General features: G+C 37.7%; 3 protein-coding genes across 3 annotated transcripts; all 3 read right to left on the bottom strand.

Annotated features, from left to right (window-relative positions):
• Positions 1 to 1,478: 1,478 nt before the first annotated feature.
• On the bottom strand, positions 1,479 to 3,132 carry LOC134628562 (ecto-ADP-ribosyltransferase 5-like). The gene is made up of 4 exons (XM_063475266.1): positions 3,033 to 3,132; positions 2,835 to 2,930; positions 2,028 to 2,746; positions 1,479 to 1,790 (listed from the first exon to the last, which is right to left on the bottom strand). The coding sequence occupies exons 1-4, from the start codon at positions 3,060 to 3,062 to the stop codon at positions 1,721 to 1,723; spliced, it is 915 nt and encodes a 304-aa protein (XP_063331336.1). The 5' UTR covers positions 3,063 to 3,132; the 3' UTR covers positions 1,479 to 1,720.
• A 541-nt stretch (positions 3,133 to 3,673) lies between these two features.
• Positions 3,674 to 6,110, bottom strand: LOC134628561 (ecto-ADP-ribosyltransferase 5-like). Its single transcript, XM_063475265.1, has 4 exons — positions 6,029 to 6,110; positions 5,217 to 5,935; positions 4,607 to 4,654; positions 3,674 to 4,491 (listed from the first exon to the last, which is right to left on the bottom strand). Exons 1-4 carry the CDS (start codon positions 6,086 to 6,088, stop codon positions 4,413 to 4,415), a joined length of 906 nt encoding a protein of 301 aa, XP_063331335.1. The 5' UTR covers positions 6,089 to 6,110; the 3' UTR covers positions 3,674 to 4,412.
• A 3,432-nt stretch (positions 6,111 to 9,542) lies between these two features.
• On the bottom strand, positions 9,543 to 13,947 carry LOC134629712 (ecto-ADP-ribosyltransferase 5-like). The gene is made up of 3 exons (XM_063477233.1): positions 13,888 to 13,947; positions 13,073 to 13,794; positions 9,543 to 9,624 (listed from the first exon to the last, which is right to left on the bottom strand). Exons 1-3 carry the CDS (start codon positions 13,945 to 13,947, stop codon positions 9,543 to 9,545), a joined length of 864 nt encoding a protein of 287 aa, XP_063333303.1.
• Positions 13,948 to 14,847: the final 900 nt, after the last annotated feature.

Here is a 14,847-nt window from a genome sequence, read left to right as displayed (position 1 = left end):
GTTTGCATGGTTTGCAGTATTAAAGTGGCAGGGTTGAAAGTGATATATTTTTCATGGGACTCCAGATCCCTGGTGGCAAAAGAGGTAAAATCAGTCAAAAAGTCTAAGGTGTTTGTCTCAAGGAGGGCTATCATTTAAAACAGGGTACATCAAACCAAATGTGTGCAGCCTGGGATCCACTCAGGCAGGGCAACAGTCTGACCTGGAAGTCTGAAAACAAGCAAGGAGCCTCATGGGAGATATTTTTCCTGCTTTACCAAACTGCTTTAAGTTACCTGAAGATTAAGTTTGCACTCTAACATGTAGTGGTGGTGTCTTTATGAACTTCTAACAGGAATGACACATAATGCCTTCTCCTAAAGATTAAACATGACCCTTCACATCAAGCTGCACAGAGACCCAATAAAAGGCATCATTTTTTTATCGGGTTATATCTAACACATTATATTTTTACATTAATGCTTTCTGAGAGTTTTAAATGTTTTTTTTAAAAAACACTAAGTCTGAATATTTGCAACAAATTGTACAAAGTTTATATCCTAGTTGTTTTGTTTGGTAACTTGAAATTAGTGGGCTTATTTGTGTAAACAAAAAAAATGATGTGATCCTGTGAGAGGTTTGAACTAAAAAATATTTCAACTAACCAGTGAGAGCAGATTCATTAATACTCAGTATATGTGGAACTTTACCAATGGTATTTATTTTACTGATATTTTGGGCACAATTACATGCAAAAAATAAAAAATAAACCCAGTATTTAGAAGCCACCTTTAGTAGTGATAACTTGAAGTAATTATTTTCTGTATGATGTTATCTGTCTGTCATATCATTGTGTTGATCTGTGGAACCCATGGGTTAAGTACTGCAGATGTTAAGTACTGCAGTACTTAACATCTTGCAGTACTTAACTTAAGTACTGCAGTACTTAACATCTGGACTGGTTCTCTGTTTAAAAAGTTCTCTGTTTAAAAAGTCTAGTCTCTGATCCCATCCCATGATAGACTAGCGTCATCAGTGCAGGTTTTTAAGTCCAGATTGAAAACCTATTTTTATTCCCTGGCTTTTAACTCTGTAGGAAACTGACACCTTCTTATTTATTTTATTGTATGTAATGATTTTATCGTATTTTTAAATTGGTAGTTGTTTTAATCTGTGTTGTTCAGCACTTTGGACTGCCTTGTGTGTTCTTAAAGGGCTATACAAATAAACGATGATGATGATGATGATGATCGATACTACCCAGCAGTCAGTGCAGAGCTAGGATGGAGCCAAAGGGTGACAGTATTCACCCAGTTCTAACTGCCTATCTATCCTGCCTACTCTGATAAAGTATCTGGCCCTGGGTAGCCTTGCAGGCCCGGTATCCTACTTTACTTATCTTTATCTTTATCTTTATCTTTATCTTTTCTTTTCTTTTTTAAAGAATGTCCACAATTTAGACTTTTTGAATGCTGGATATTTTATTAGAGCAATTTAACAGGAAAAAAGCACGCTTTTTATACTTATTTACCCATTTGCATCTCCTCTCTTTCTCCACCACTTTTATCTTTAGACATTCAATCATCATTGTTGACATACAATCACATGACTTCATAACACAACAGAATCAGAAAACTATATTTGATTATATTTCACAGATACCACATTCTGCCAGAAAAATTATGCAAAACAATTACACAAATAAGCAAAGCAGTAATGTAGAAAATGATAACTGTTTTTACTAAACAGATAAGGATAAGGCTGCAAACACTAATACAAGCCACAGGGTGGAGACAACAGCTAGAGGAGACCTGAAGACATGGAATCAAAGCAGAGAGACAGATTATTACTACTACTAATAATAATAATTTACTTTCTTTTGTGTGAAATATTTTTCTTATAATTTTATTATATCGAATTGGCACATGTGAGATGTTTGTATCTCCTTTAAATATTTAAATACTAGTTCAACTAACAGTTCCAAGCTTAATATTTGAAGAATGAATATACAAAAAAAATCACTTTACTTGAGAGAATATGAATCTTACCATGAAAAGATGTAACAGTTGTGTGAGCTGTTCAGTCCCGACTGTTTCAAAACAATCTCAAGGTATTCGTCATCATCCGATGTAGTTCTTGTCTCTACTCGTTCCACAGTGAAAACTTCTGCTGGAGATAAGAGTATTTCATCCTGTTCTTGACCGCACACATAGTCTTTCAGGTTGACAAAGAAACAAGAAGTGAGAATTAAAACAGTATTCTCATTGACATCTTCAAGTTTCTTTAGCTCTTCATAGTCTGAATAAGCTGAGGTGAAACTTGTAAATCTCACTGTGGAGCCTTTCTGTGGTTGGTTTTCACCATCTTGAAAAACATAAAAGTTCTTGCACTCCTTTGGCTTCAGCAGCCTCATGGAGTCCATCAGCAGGAAATGAAGAGACTTGAAGTGGAAGTGGTTTTCATAGATGCTAACATTTCCACCCATTGTCTCTATTGCTTTGTTCAGTGTTTGTATGAACGATTTATCCCCATTAAGATAGACTGAAAGTGCAGCAGTATGTTCTTTTCTTCCTCCAGGGATCTGCTTTGAACACTCGATACTTTTATTCCACGCTTTCTGAAATCCTTCACTGTTGCTTAGTTCTTGTTTTAACACGTCTGACTTGATGAACTTCTTCATGGCCTCTTCATGACATCCTTTGTACTGGTCATCTACAACATCTGTGCTATTTAGAAAAACCAGTAGTCTTGTTTCCTGTGCGGTCACCTTTAATTGATATATCACATTTAAAAACCCATTTTTAAATGTATAATTTTTCTTACTTTCTAATATTTGTTTGAATCACAATTCTTACTTTGCTGCAGGCAGCTGTGAAAATTATTGCAGCAAGCACTTTTCTTCCGTTCTCCATTTTTTGGCCTCTTTGTCTTCTACAGAGTGCAAGAAAGCCCTGAAACATTAAATATGGATAGAGAAAGTTCGGTAACACTTTACATGGTCCAGAAACTTGGAAGTGACAAAATTTAAAAGACTGAAAAGACTAAAAACTTACCTGAAGCAGGGAGAACAGCAAGGGGCCCATCAAACTGCAGGAAAGCGAAAGCGAGGGTTAGAGGAACTGGAACAAGTTATCATACAGTGCAGCCCTTTAGTCTTTCCTGTGTAAGAAAGTAACTTGTCACTGGGGGACCTGCTGTTCAGTTACTTTTTCTGCTTTCTGCTTTAGTGAGGAACATTACTGTGTTCCTGTAAGCTGGTTCAGGTTTAGCCCCTTTAAGCTCAGCCATAAATTATCTTTATATCTCTGATCTAGCATGGCTTCAGTGTAGCTCATGGGGGCAAATACCTCAGTACCTCTTCAATGCAGACTTTATAAAAAATGAACCGGAGCCTCACAGATGAATATAAATAACATTTAGCCTTTACAGCGAATGTGTGTGTGTGCGCGCAATCAGCTTTTATTTCATTGATGCGTAGCTTAATGATGAGTGTTACATTTAGACAGTAGTTATCGTCCTGCTGCTGGACCAGCGATGTAATATGTTTTTAAATGTAACATAAGAAAAAAAACTTACTGATGTCTGAAATGTCTGTGTGACAAGATTAAATTCATTGCAAAGCATTTTACATTTTATATGCTCTTTATTTGTCAGAGAAATGGAAAGATACATCAAGGTGTGCTTTCTTTACAAGCAGGAAGATAATCGCTGACTAACTCAGGATATATAAACATGCTGACGACATGTGTAAGCATGTTTATCGTAAAAATCCACTCCCTGAAAAACCGTCACTGAGGAAAATGTAAAAAGTGAAGAAGTTCACTAATGTTGAGAGAAAGTTCAATAAAGAAATTGATGTTGAATTTAGTTTTATGGATAGAAAATTTCAGTTTTTCTATCACAGTCACAGTTCATTAATAGGCGACATTGGCTGTGCTCAGGAGCCTGAAAATTGAACCCAGTGTATTTTATGCCAATTTTCTGCACCCCTTTATAAATTTTTAATAAATGTTCTGATTTTTTATGTGCCACTCTGCCTTGTTCTTGGGCTTCTCGTGCCAGCCCATTGACAAAATCCTGGAAACACTCCGGCTGTGGGAGTTAAAGGTGCCACCATAAACTCCAGAATACCCAGTCTGAATCCAGCTGGGAAAAGCTCCAAGTTTTTCCCATCTCTCGTTTCTTATCATCCTTTTAAAGGCACACAATGCTTAACAAGAATCACTGAAAGTATAACGCATATTATCCATGAATTCAGCCTATAATTTATAACATATGACAGAAACGGAAAACAATATTTGATTATATTTTGGTAGCCTAATGCAACACCTTATTTGGTAGATAGCACAATCTGCCAGACAAAGTTCAAACAACTGTAAGAATAAACAAAGCAGCATTGTAGATGATAAAACTCTAAATGATAACTGTTTTTGCTAAACAGTTAAAGAAAACAAAGATAAGGCCACAAATACTGATGCAAGCCACAGGGTGGAGACAACAGCTGGAGGAGACCTGAAGACATGGAAACAAAGTAGAGAAAGAGATTAGTGTAATAGCCATCCATCCATTTTCTGCCACTTGTCCGGCCTGTAGATATGGAAATAAAACAGTAATAATAATAATTTACCTATCTCTCTCTGTGACAGTTGTGAAAGGTTCCAGTTCTCCTGAGACCCTGAATTGTATAAGCAGAATATAATACTTTAAGCGAAATGTGCTGATGTGTGCGTTTGTTTACTAATGCTGTCAGCATTATCAGGCCAAACTATTCAAATCACATCCAAAAAACTACTAGGGTTTCATAATCCTGTTTGGGTTTTTTCACTTTTTATGTCACCTCATGCTTTCCAGCTGGGAAATCTTTAAGTTTATCAAAACCTCGAGTAAAATCCAGTCATTACTTTGTATTTACAGCATTTGTTACAGCCTGTAACGGAGCAACAGGCTGTTTTATACAACACCAATTATTTTCCCCGCTTGTTAGAAGTGTTCAGCTACATTTTTTTTTTAATTTTTTAAATACCTATTGAGACAAATAGGTATATTTTACAATTTTTTTGTGTGGCTTGTGAAGTATTTTTCTTATATGTACTTTGGACAAGTTAAATGTTTGTATCTCCTTCAAATATTTGTGTGTTTAACACCACAATGAAAATTATTTAAGCACTTCAAAGTTCAATGTTTGGGAAATGAGCCTACAAAATATTTCACTTTAATTGAGATAATATGTGTCTTACCTCGGAAAGATAAAACAGTTGTGTGAGCTTTTCAGTCTTGAATGTTTCAAAACAATCTCAACATATTCTTCACCATCCTCCACAGTTTTGCTATTTACGCCATCCACAGTGAAAACCTCTGCTGGAGATAAGAGAAATGTATCCTCTGCTTTAGTGCAAATGTGTTCTTCCAGGTTGACAAAGAAACAAGATGTGATCTTTAAAATGATGTCCTCAAACAGATCATAATAATTGTTTGGCTCTTCATAGTTTGAATGAGCTAAGGTGAAACTTGGAAATCTCACTGTGGAGCCTTTCTGTGGTTGGTTTTCACCATCTTGAAAAACATAAAAGTTCTTGCACTCCTTTGGCTTCAGCAGCCTCATGGAGTCCATCAGCAGGAAATGAAGAGACTTGAAGTGGAAGTGGTTTTCATAGATGCTAATATTTCCACCCATTGTCTCTATTGCATTGTTCAGTGTTTTTATGAAAGGCCGATCTCCTTTAAGATAGACTGAAAGTGCAGCAGTATGCTCTTTTCTTCCTCCAGGAATCTGCTTTGAACACTCGTTACTTTTAGTCCACGCTTTCTGAAATCCTTCATTGTTGCTTAGTTCTTGTTTTAACACGTCTGACTCAACGAACTTCTTCATGGCCTCATCACGGCATCCATTGTACTGGTCATCTACAACATCTGTGGTCTTTTGGGCATCCAATACTCTTGTATCCTGTGCGGTCACCTTTAATCGAGGTGTATCACATTAAAAACTCATTTTTTAGTCAATAATTTTTCTAACCTTCTAAAATTTGTTTGTATGAAACACATTTCTTACTTTGTAGCAGACAGCTCTGAAAATGATTGCAGCAAGAAGCACTTTTCTTCTGTACTCCATTTTTTTATCGACTTCTTCTTCTTCTTCTACAGACCAAAAGAAAACATTGCAGGATCAAATGTGGGTAGAAAAGAGTTCTTTAACACTTTTCACAGTCAACTTGGATTTGGAAAGATGTAAATAATCTAATATTTGTTTGGTTTTCTTGGAATATGACAACTTAAAAATTTAAATATTGAAAAGACAGAAAGTCACATACCTGGAGCAAGAACAAAAAATAAATAAAACTTGTCTTAGCGACTCACAGAAAAGAGTCTATCCAATTTTCGAGCAGCAATGAGCACAACACGCTCTGGGGAGTAAAATAAGTTATCTTACAATGCAGCTCTACAGTTTTTCCTGTAGAAGATTGTAACTTGTCACTGTGGGAAATGGTGTCCCCTTATTGGTTCTGCCTCAGCTACTGAGTTCCTGTAAGCTCCCTTTTTTGGCATAAATGATGAGGCCAAGTCCCACAGTACTTCTTCAATGTAGACTTTTCAAAGTGGGCAGTTCCATGCCCACTTTTAAATTTTGTACTTTTTCCCAAAGAAAGGGGTTAACTAGAAACTTGCAGTTCAGGTCGGCAGAGCACTTTGACAGCACTTTTTATTACGAAACTCTTCAATTTGAGCTACTATTAGGTGGATGTCAGGTTTAGAAGACAGTCAGCAAGTGTTAATTTTGTTGACTAATAGTATTAGTAATGATGAAAAGAAGATGATAACTAAATTAAAACTAATGCACGAGGACAAAAACTATGATGAAATGTAATGACACTTAAAAATGAGATGAAAATGTTCTGGAGAGATAAGATCCTATTATAACTAAAGAAGTTGTGTAGAAAGGCAGGACGAGTTTGGAAGTCCTTGTGAAGTAAAGTTAGACAAACACATTTTGATCCACCCAGGGTGGAGAGGGAGGTTCAGCTGACTAAACCTACTGTAATCTTATGATATTTAGTAAACAAAAATTTATCCAAATTATGATGAAATTAAGTAAAACGAAATCAAAATTTATTTAAAAATTTTTAATTAATTAATTTGTTAAAATAAAACTGCAGTCAGCTCACATAAACTGGAATTACTGAGTTGTGATTGTGTTTGGAGCTACAATCAACATTTATTTCCCTAATTTTTTAATTATTCAGTGGACTCTATTCTTCTTTAATATATTGCTTGTTTTCATAAAGTAGCGGATGCATCTTTTCAACCAAAGCTGGAATCGGATGTATTTTGCCAGTTCATTGTCACAGCTGTACCCATTTCTCTCTCTCTTTCGTGTCAGATGAAAAGCACAGATCTTGAAGATTATGGTGAAGTTTATAATTCCACACGGTGCACGGATGATTACATTCTAGATACCAACAGACTACCAGCTCTTTTGACATTTTTTATTGACACTCACACCTCTGCAAACCACGCAGCAGGAGTGGTAATCTGGGACACTGGGTATTTTCCCAAAGGGCCACTGCACACCGGCCGTACATGCACTAACTGTCCACTCATTCATTTTCATTGCTGATACTGAATTACCCAATCAAATCCCTTAATGCAGCCAGTCTCTCCCCTATTGCACCTAAGAATTAACTCAACAACAACTGTACCAAATTTAATAAAACCTGTTTCTATAGCTATAATAAAACAAAGTTACAAAGTTACGAAGTAAAGTGATTTCAGGATTGGTGGTCCAGACATGACTTCAATTCAGATGTTTGAAGTTGTGTATAAGCTAATAAAGACATGTTTGGTGCACTCGATTTATCATGCCTCCAGAGCTTTTAAAAAGGTTAGTACCACCAAGTGATGATCAAAAAGTTGGTGTGTGTGTGTGTGTGTGTGTGTGTGTGTGTGTGTGTGTGTGTGTGTGTGTGTGTGTGTGTGTGTGTGAGTGAGTGAGTGAGTGAGTGAGTGAGTGAGAGAGAGAGAGAAGCTTTTGTATCACTAATGTGTAACTTAATTATAAGTGTTACATTTAGGCAGTAATTACCGCCCTGCTACTGGTACAAACCTGTTGGACTTTGTAAACGTAACACGAGGAAAAACAAACGTATTTGTCTATTTGTGTGATCAGATTATATTAATTGAGAAGCTATTTCAATTTTCCATGTTGTTTATTTGACAGGGAAACAGAAATTCTTGATGTCTTTAGAAGCAGGAACATTTGCTGCAAGTTATTCCCATCTCTCATTTCTTATCATCCTTTTAAAGGCGCACAATACTTGACAAGAAATAAGAAACAAAGTTTGCAGTATATTTTTCTAACATGCATAAAAAAGATGTAAACTGAGTCTATAGTTCATAACATATGATAGAAGCAAAAAAACAAAATTGCACAATACCTTGGCAGCCTGTTGTAAGACCATATTTGGCACATACCACAATCTGGCAAATAAAGTGCCAAACAATTATGTGAATAATCAAAGCAGTATTGTAAATAATAACACTCGATCACAGTTAGTGTATTTCTAGTTAGTGTTAACTGCAGCTGCACATGAACCTAAAATTTGAAACCTGAAGTTTATTTTGCACCCCTTTAAAATCTTTATCAAATATTCTGAAGTAATGAAGTCTATAATTCATAGCATAAGCATAGAAGCAGAAAATTACTACTAAGACAAAGTTATTCATCACAATCTGTCAGATAAATAATTGTAAGTAAGTAAGTAAAAATTTATTTATATAACGCTTTTCCCAGATAAAAATCACATGGTGCTTCACAATACAATGCATGAAAATACAACATATAACAATGTAAAACAATAAAATACAACATAAAAACAACAAACTAATTGAAAGCTTGTCTATATAAAAATGTCTCCAACTGCTTTTTAAAAGAATCAGTGGAGTCAGTAACAGCATAAAAACAGTGGAAGAGAATTCCACAACTGTGGTGCCACTGCCTGAAAGGCCCGATCACCACGAGTTTTAAATCGAGTGCGTGGGGCCACTGGCAGTCTCTGACCTGATGACCTTAGAGATCGGGAACCGGAATGTGGTTTCAGCAGGTCAAATATGTACTGGGACGCTTGAATATGTAGGGCCCTAAAGGTTAGAACTAAAAAATTAAAGTTTCTGTTTTATCACAGTTTAGCTGGGGGAAGTTGTCTTTTAACCATTGCTTGATTTCTGTCAGGCAGTTACTTAAACTACACAATTTATAAAACTCAGAGACTTTAAAAGAACAGTATAACTGAATGTAATCAGCACAGAGATGATAGGAGATATTATTGTAGCCCCCATTTAATTTGGCCAAGGTGGAATAGATATAAAGCAAAAAAAGAATTGGACCCAGGACAGATCCCTGAGGCACTCCACAAGGCAAAACTGTTGATTTGGACATCACTTGATTCATACAAACAGTAAAAGATCTTTCAGATAAATATGACATGAACCATTTTTTTTGACATTGTATTAATAATTGCAGCAATATTGTAGATGATAAAACCCAGAAAACTGAATGATAACTGTTTTTGCTAAACAGCTAAAAAACAAAACAAAGATAAGGCCAAAAGCACAGATACAAGCCACAGGATGGAGACAACAGCTGGAGGAGACCTAAAGACATGGAAACAAAGCAGAGAGGTGGATTACTGTAATATTCATACATAAACACATTTTCTGTCCCTTATCCAGCTCACGGGGGAAACAGTCAAAGCAGATTTTCTACACCTCCCTCTCCCCAGCTACCTGCTCTTCTTGGGGGACATCAAGGCATTCCCAAGCCAGCCAAGAGATGTAATCTCTTCAGCTTGTCATGGGTCTGCCCGGGGCCTCATGTTGGAGTACCTCACCTGAAGTCCCTCAGTAGTACAATTAGGGATGGGTACCGGTGTCCGGTGCCATGATGGACCAGTTCTGACATAAACGGTAGTAACCAGACCGAAAAGCAGCGCACATTTCGGTGCTTTATTTCGGTGCTTTTTTTTCCTGAGCCAATTCTAGCCAATCATTTTACGTTTCCGAGGATAGTAGGCGGGCCCAGGTACGTACGTTCTTTTAGAGCAGAGCTACAGATTAGAAATGCCCAAGGCGAAGCGGTCAAAAGTCTGGCTGTACTTCGCAGCAAAAGATGCAAACTCAGCAGCCTGCAACAAGTGCTTTAAGGTGATACTGTGATACTGTCAAAGGAAGTAACACCTCAAATCTGATGAAACACCTGGCGACGCATAGCGTTTTTTTTTAAAGCCGAGAAATGCGCCATGTTTGATAGCTTGCTGCGAGACCTCACACCATGCACATCTACTGCGGGTGTGGTGCCTGTTATCGGACCCGGAGTTAGCAACATCCCCCAAAAACTCGAAGAGTAGAGTCCTGGCCCCTAGCCCTGCCAGTGTAGTAGAAATGATGACGGATGATGATGGCAGCAGCAGCCGTTCTTCTCTGCGTGAGTAGCTTAATGTTGTTCGTGTGTAATTTACGTTGAGTACGCTAACCACATTATTACATTAATGCATGTAAGGTAAACTAGCAAACACCGTCGTAGTTACATGCGGCTGTCTTCTTGTTTGATGGCAGATACTCCCTTCACCCTGGCCAAAAAGGCTAAAATGACCAAAGAAAAAGTGGAAAACAGCTAAACATGAGAGGTTTTTGGACAAAGTTTGTGTTTTTTTCCATTGTTTAAACACTGCTTCCAGCCAAGAGTAATACCATATATGCCCTATAGCTGAAGAAAAGGCTTACATTGTTGTCTTTTTACAAAAAAACAGCTAAACATGAGAGGTTTTTGGACAAAGTTTGTGTTTTTCCATTGTTTAAGCACTGCTTCCAGCCAAGAGTGATACCATATATGCCCTATAGCTTCAGAAAAGGCTAACATTGTTATCTTTTTACAAAAGAAACAGCTGAACATGAGAGGTTTTTGGACCAATTTTGTGTTCTCCATTCTTTAAGCACCGGTTTGAGCACCGTTTAAGCACCGGCACCGTTTCAAAAGTACCGGTTTGGTACTGGTATCGGATAAAACCTAAACGATACCTATCCCTAAGTACAATAGAGCAAACCAGCACCCCAATCAGGGACCCCAAGATGGCCGGGTAATAACCTACATGACTGGTTTCCAGAAGGGAAAGCCTCTGGGTTTCTCAAGATGTTAAAATGCTGAGTATCTTCCAGTTATTAGTTTGTACAGACACTACAGGGTAGGCCATTTATATGGATACACCGTAATAACATGGAAATGGTTGGTGATATTAAAGTCCTGTTTGTGGCACATTAGTATATGTGAGGGGGCAAACTCCTCAAGATGGGTGGTGACCATGGTGGCCATTTAGAAGTCGGCCATCTTGGATACAACTTTTGTTTTTTTCAATAGGAAGAGGGCCATGTGACACATCAAACTTATTGGTAATGTCACAAGAAAAACAATGGTGTGCTTGGTTTCAACGTAACTTTATTCTTTCATGAGTTATTTACAAGTTTCTCTTTGTTCACAGCCATTGACATGTCGAAGAGGTTAACACGTGAGGAGCGGATCAAAATTGTGTTGATATCTGGTGAACGCAGTAACCGGGTCATTCCAGCAGATTTCAATGCAAGACACCCTACGAGACCGCCCATCTCCCATGCTACAGTTAGCAAACTGCTTGCTAAGTTTCGTGAAACTGGTTCAGTGTTGGATTTGCCAAAATGTGGACGCAAGAAAACTGTCACTAATGAAGAAACATCAGTGGCTGTCCTAGCTTCATTCAGCAAGAGCCCACAGCGTAGCACTCGCCGCATGTCACTGGAGAGTGACATTAGTCGAACATCCCTTCGGCGGATATTAGCTACTCACAAATGGCACCCTTACAAACTCCAGCTACTGCAGCATCTCAACTAGGATGACCCAGATCGGCGCACAGAATTTGCAGAATGGGCAAAACAAAAATTGGAACGGGATCCTCAGTTCACGCAGAAGATTTTGTTCAGTGATGAGGCAAACTTTTATGTGAATGGTGAAGTTAACAAACAAAACCACCGCTATTGGTCTGACACTAACCCACATTGGATGGATCCCTCCAAGACTGTTGGAACAACAAAAGTGATGGTTTGGTGTGGTATATGGGGTACAACGATAGTGGGTCCATTCTTCATCAATGGAAACCTCAAGGCCACTGGATATTTGAAATTGCTACATGATGATGTGTTTCCCTCTTTATGCACTGAAGCTGGCACGTTCCCTGAGTTTTTCCAGCAAGATGGTGCACCACCACATTATGGGTGCCAGGTCCGAGCATTCCTAGATGAACAGTTTCCTGGAAAGTGGATTGGTCGTCGTGGGCCAGTTGAATGGCCCCCAAGGTCTCCCGATCTGACCCCCTTAGACTTTTATCTTTGGGGTCATCTGAAGGCAATTGTTTATGGTGTGAAGATACGAGATGTGCAGCACCTGAAACTACAGATACTGGATGCCTGTGCTGGCATTTCTCCTGCGGTGTTGCTATCAGTGTGTGAAGAGTGGGAGAAGAGGGTTGCATTGACAATCCAACACAATGGGCAGCACATTGAACACATTTTATAAGTGGTTAGAAACTTGTAAATAACTCATGAAAGAATAAAGTTACGTTGAAACCAAACACACCATTGTTTTTCTTGTGACATTACCAATAAGTTTGATGTGTCACATGGCCCTCTTCCTATTGAAAAAAACAAAAGTTGTATCCAAGATGGCCGACTTCTAAATGGCCACCATGGTCACCACCCATCTTGAGGAGTTTGCCCCCTCACATATACTAATGTGCCACAAACAGGACTTTAATATCACCAACCATTTCCATGTTATTACGGTGTATCCATATAAATGGCCCACCCTGTATTTACAAGCACTAAGTTATAACAGATGCAACAAACATATTTTATTATATGCACTTACATGTAAAATTTAAATTTTTTCAAATATTTAAATTTTTATATCTTTAAAATATTTTGAAGGTTGACTTTGCATTTCCATACTAAACATTTGTAAAACTAACATGGAAATTGTCAACCTTTTTCACTTTATTTGAGAGACTGTGACTCTTACCGTGAAAAGATGTAGCAGTTGTGTAAGCTTTCAAGTCTTGAATGTTTCAAAACAATTTCTACATATTCAGAATCGTCATCTGCCTCCACAACTTTGCTATTTATGTCCTCCACAGTGAAAACTTCTGCTGGAGATAAGAGTATTTCATCCTGTTCTTGACCGCACACATAGTCTTTTAGGTTGACAAAGAAGCAAGAAGTGAGATTTAAAACGACCTCCTCATACAGATCAATTTCACTTTTTAGCTTTTCATAATCTGAATAAGCTGAGGTGAAACTTGGAAATCTCACTGCGGAGCCTTTCGGTTGCCGCTGACCACGTAGAAGAACATAAAAGTTCTTGCACTCCTTTGGCTTCAGCAGCCTCATGGAGTCCATCAGCAGGAAATGAAGAGACTTGAAGTGGAAGTGGTTTTCATAGATGCTAACATTTCCACCCATTGTCTCTATTGCTTTGTTCACTGTTTGTAATAAATTGTGATCCCCATTAACATAGACTGAAAGTGCAGCACTATGCTCTTTTCTTCCTCCAGGAATTTTCTTTGAACACTCAATACTTTTATTCCACGCTTTCTGAAATCCTTCACTGTTATTTAGTTCTCGTTTTAACACGTCTGACTCGATGAACTTCTTCATGGCCTCTTCACGACATCCTTTGTACTGGTCATCTACAACATCTGTGCTATTTAGAAAATCCAGTAGTCTTGTTTCCTGTGTGGTCACCTTTAATCGAGATATATCACATTTAAAAACACATTTTTAAGTGAAGAATGTTTTAACCTTCTAATATTTGTTTGTATGAAACATAATTCTTACTTTGTTGCAGGCAACTGTGAAAATTATTGCAACAACAAGCACTTTTCTTCTGCACTCCATTTTTTGTCTTCTTGTTCTTCTACAGACTGAAAGAAAGCACTGCAGGATCAAATGTAGTCAAAAAACAGCTCTGTGACATTTTACATACAAAGGACTTACACTAAGTCTGGACTGGACTACTACAGTTCTCTGTATTTGTGTCTAGAACACTCATCTCTCCATTGCATTCAAAATTCAAAATGTTGCTGCAAGTTATTTAACAGGTATTAAAGGGACGATTACGTCACTCATGTACGTAGACGTACACGTATTACATAGATTAATTTTTTACCTTGGCTTTTAAGTTCAGTTTGAGTCCCATCGGGGGGGGGGGGGGGGGGGGGGGGGGGGGGGGGGGGTTTATGTTGTGGTGTCTTAGTTTTACTTTGTTTTTAGATACATTATATTGTATTTGTTTGCTTATATAATTCATTGTCTTCACTTTATTGGTCTTACTATTGAAATGTGCCATCCAAATAACATTAAAATTGACATTGACACAGTCCAGTAAATTTGGATCTGGCAAGATTTAAATTAACAATTATCTTTTCTACCTCCTGGAATTTGGCAAGTTAAAAAATTTAAATGTTGAAAAGACTGAAAGGTACATACCTGAAGCAAGGAGATTGAACTTGTATTAGCAACTTAGCGAAAAGAGTTGATTAAACTGCTGGGAAGCAATGAGAACAACAGCCTGGGAAGTGAGACAAGTTATTTTACAATGAACTCCTTAGTCTGAGTCTAGTTCCCAAAAGCTTGTTCAGATTTGTTGCACAATGATTTATAACCAGAGTAACACTTAGATAATTTAGCCACTTTAAGCCCAGCCCAGTGATAGCATATCTTTCTATCTCTGTTCTAACATGATTTCAAATACCTCAGTACTTCTTCAGTGCAGTTTTTGCCTAAAGTAAACAGGAG

This window comes from Pelmatolapia mariae, linkage group LG6 (genome assembly GCF_036321145.2).
Source record: "Pelmatolapia mariae isolate MD_Pm_ZW linkage group LG6, Pm_UMD_F_2, whole genome shotgun sequence".
Taxonomy (NCBI): Eukaryota; Metazoa; Chordata; class Actinopteri; order Cichliformes; family Cichlidae; genus Pelmatolapia; species Pelmatolapia mariae.
This window is presented reverse-complemented; position numbering and strand designations above follow the sequence as displayed.

Excerpts from the sequence above, each read along its gene's own strand:
- LOC134628562 (XM_063475266.1), bottom strand. The coding sequence starts at position 3,062 with ATGGGCCCCTTGCTGTTCTCCCTGCTTCAG. Across the intron at positions 2,747-2,834 it reads TCACAGCTGCCTGCAGCAAA|GTGACCGCACAGGAAACAAG; the intron begins GTAAGAATTGTG and ends TATCAATTAAAG. Across the intron at positions 1,791-2,027 it reads AACTGTTACATCTTTTCATG|GTCTCCTCTAGCTGTTGTCT; the intron begins GTAAGATTCATA and ends CCATGTCTTCAG.
- LOC134628561 (XM_063475265.1), bottom strand. The coding sequence starts at position 6,088 with ATGGAGTACAGAAGAAAAGTGCTTCTTGCTGCAATCATTTTCAGAGCT. Across the intron at positions 5,936-6,028 it reads TCAGAGCTGTCTGCTACAAA|GTGACCGCACAGGATACAAG; the intron begins GTAAGAAATGTG and ends CCTCGATTAAAG. Across the intron at positions 4,492-4,606 it reads ACTGTCACAGAGAGAGATAG|GTCTCCTCCAGCTGTTGTCT; the intron begins GTAAATTATTAT and ends CCATGTCTTCAG.
- LOC134629712 (XM_063477233.1), bottom strand. The coding sequence starts at position 13,947 with ATGGAGTGCAGAAGAAAAGTGCTTGTTGTTGCAATAATTTTCACAGTT. Across the intron at positions 13,795-13,887 it reads TCACAGTTGCCTGCAACAAA|GTGACCACACAGGAAACAAG; the intron begins GTAAGAATTATG and ends TCTCGATTAAAG. Across the intron at positions 9,625-13,072 it reads AACTGCTACATCTTTTCACG|GTCTCCTCCAGCTGTTGTCT; the intron begins GTAAGAGTCACA and ends CCATGTCTTTAG.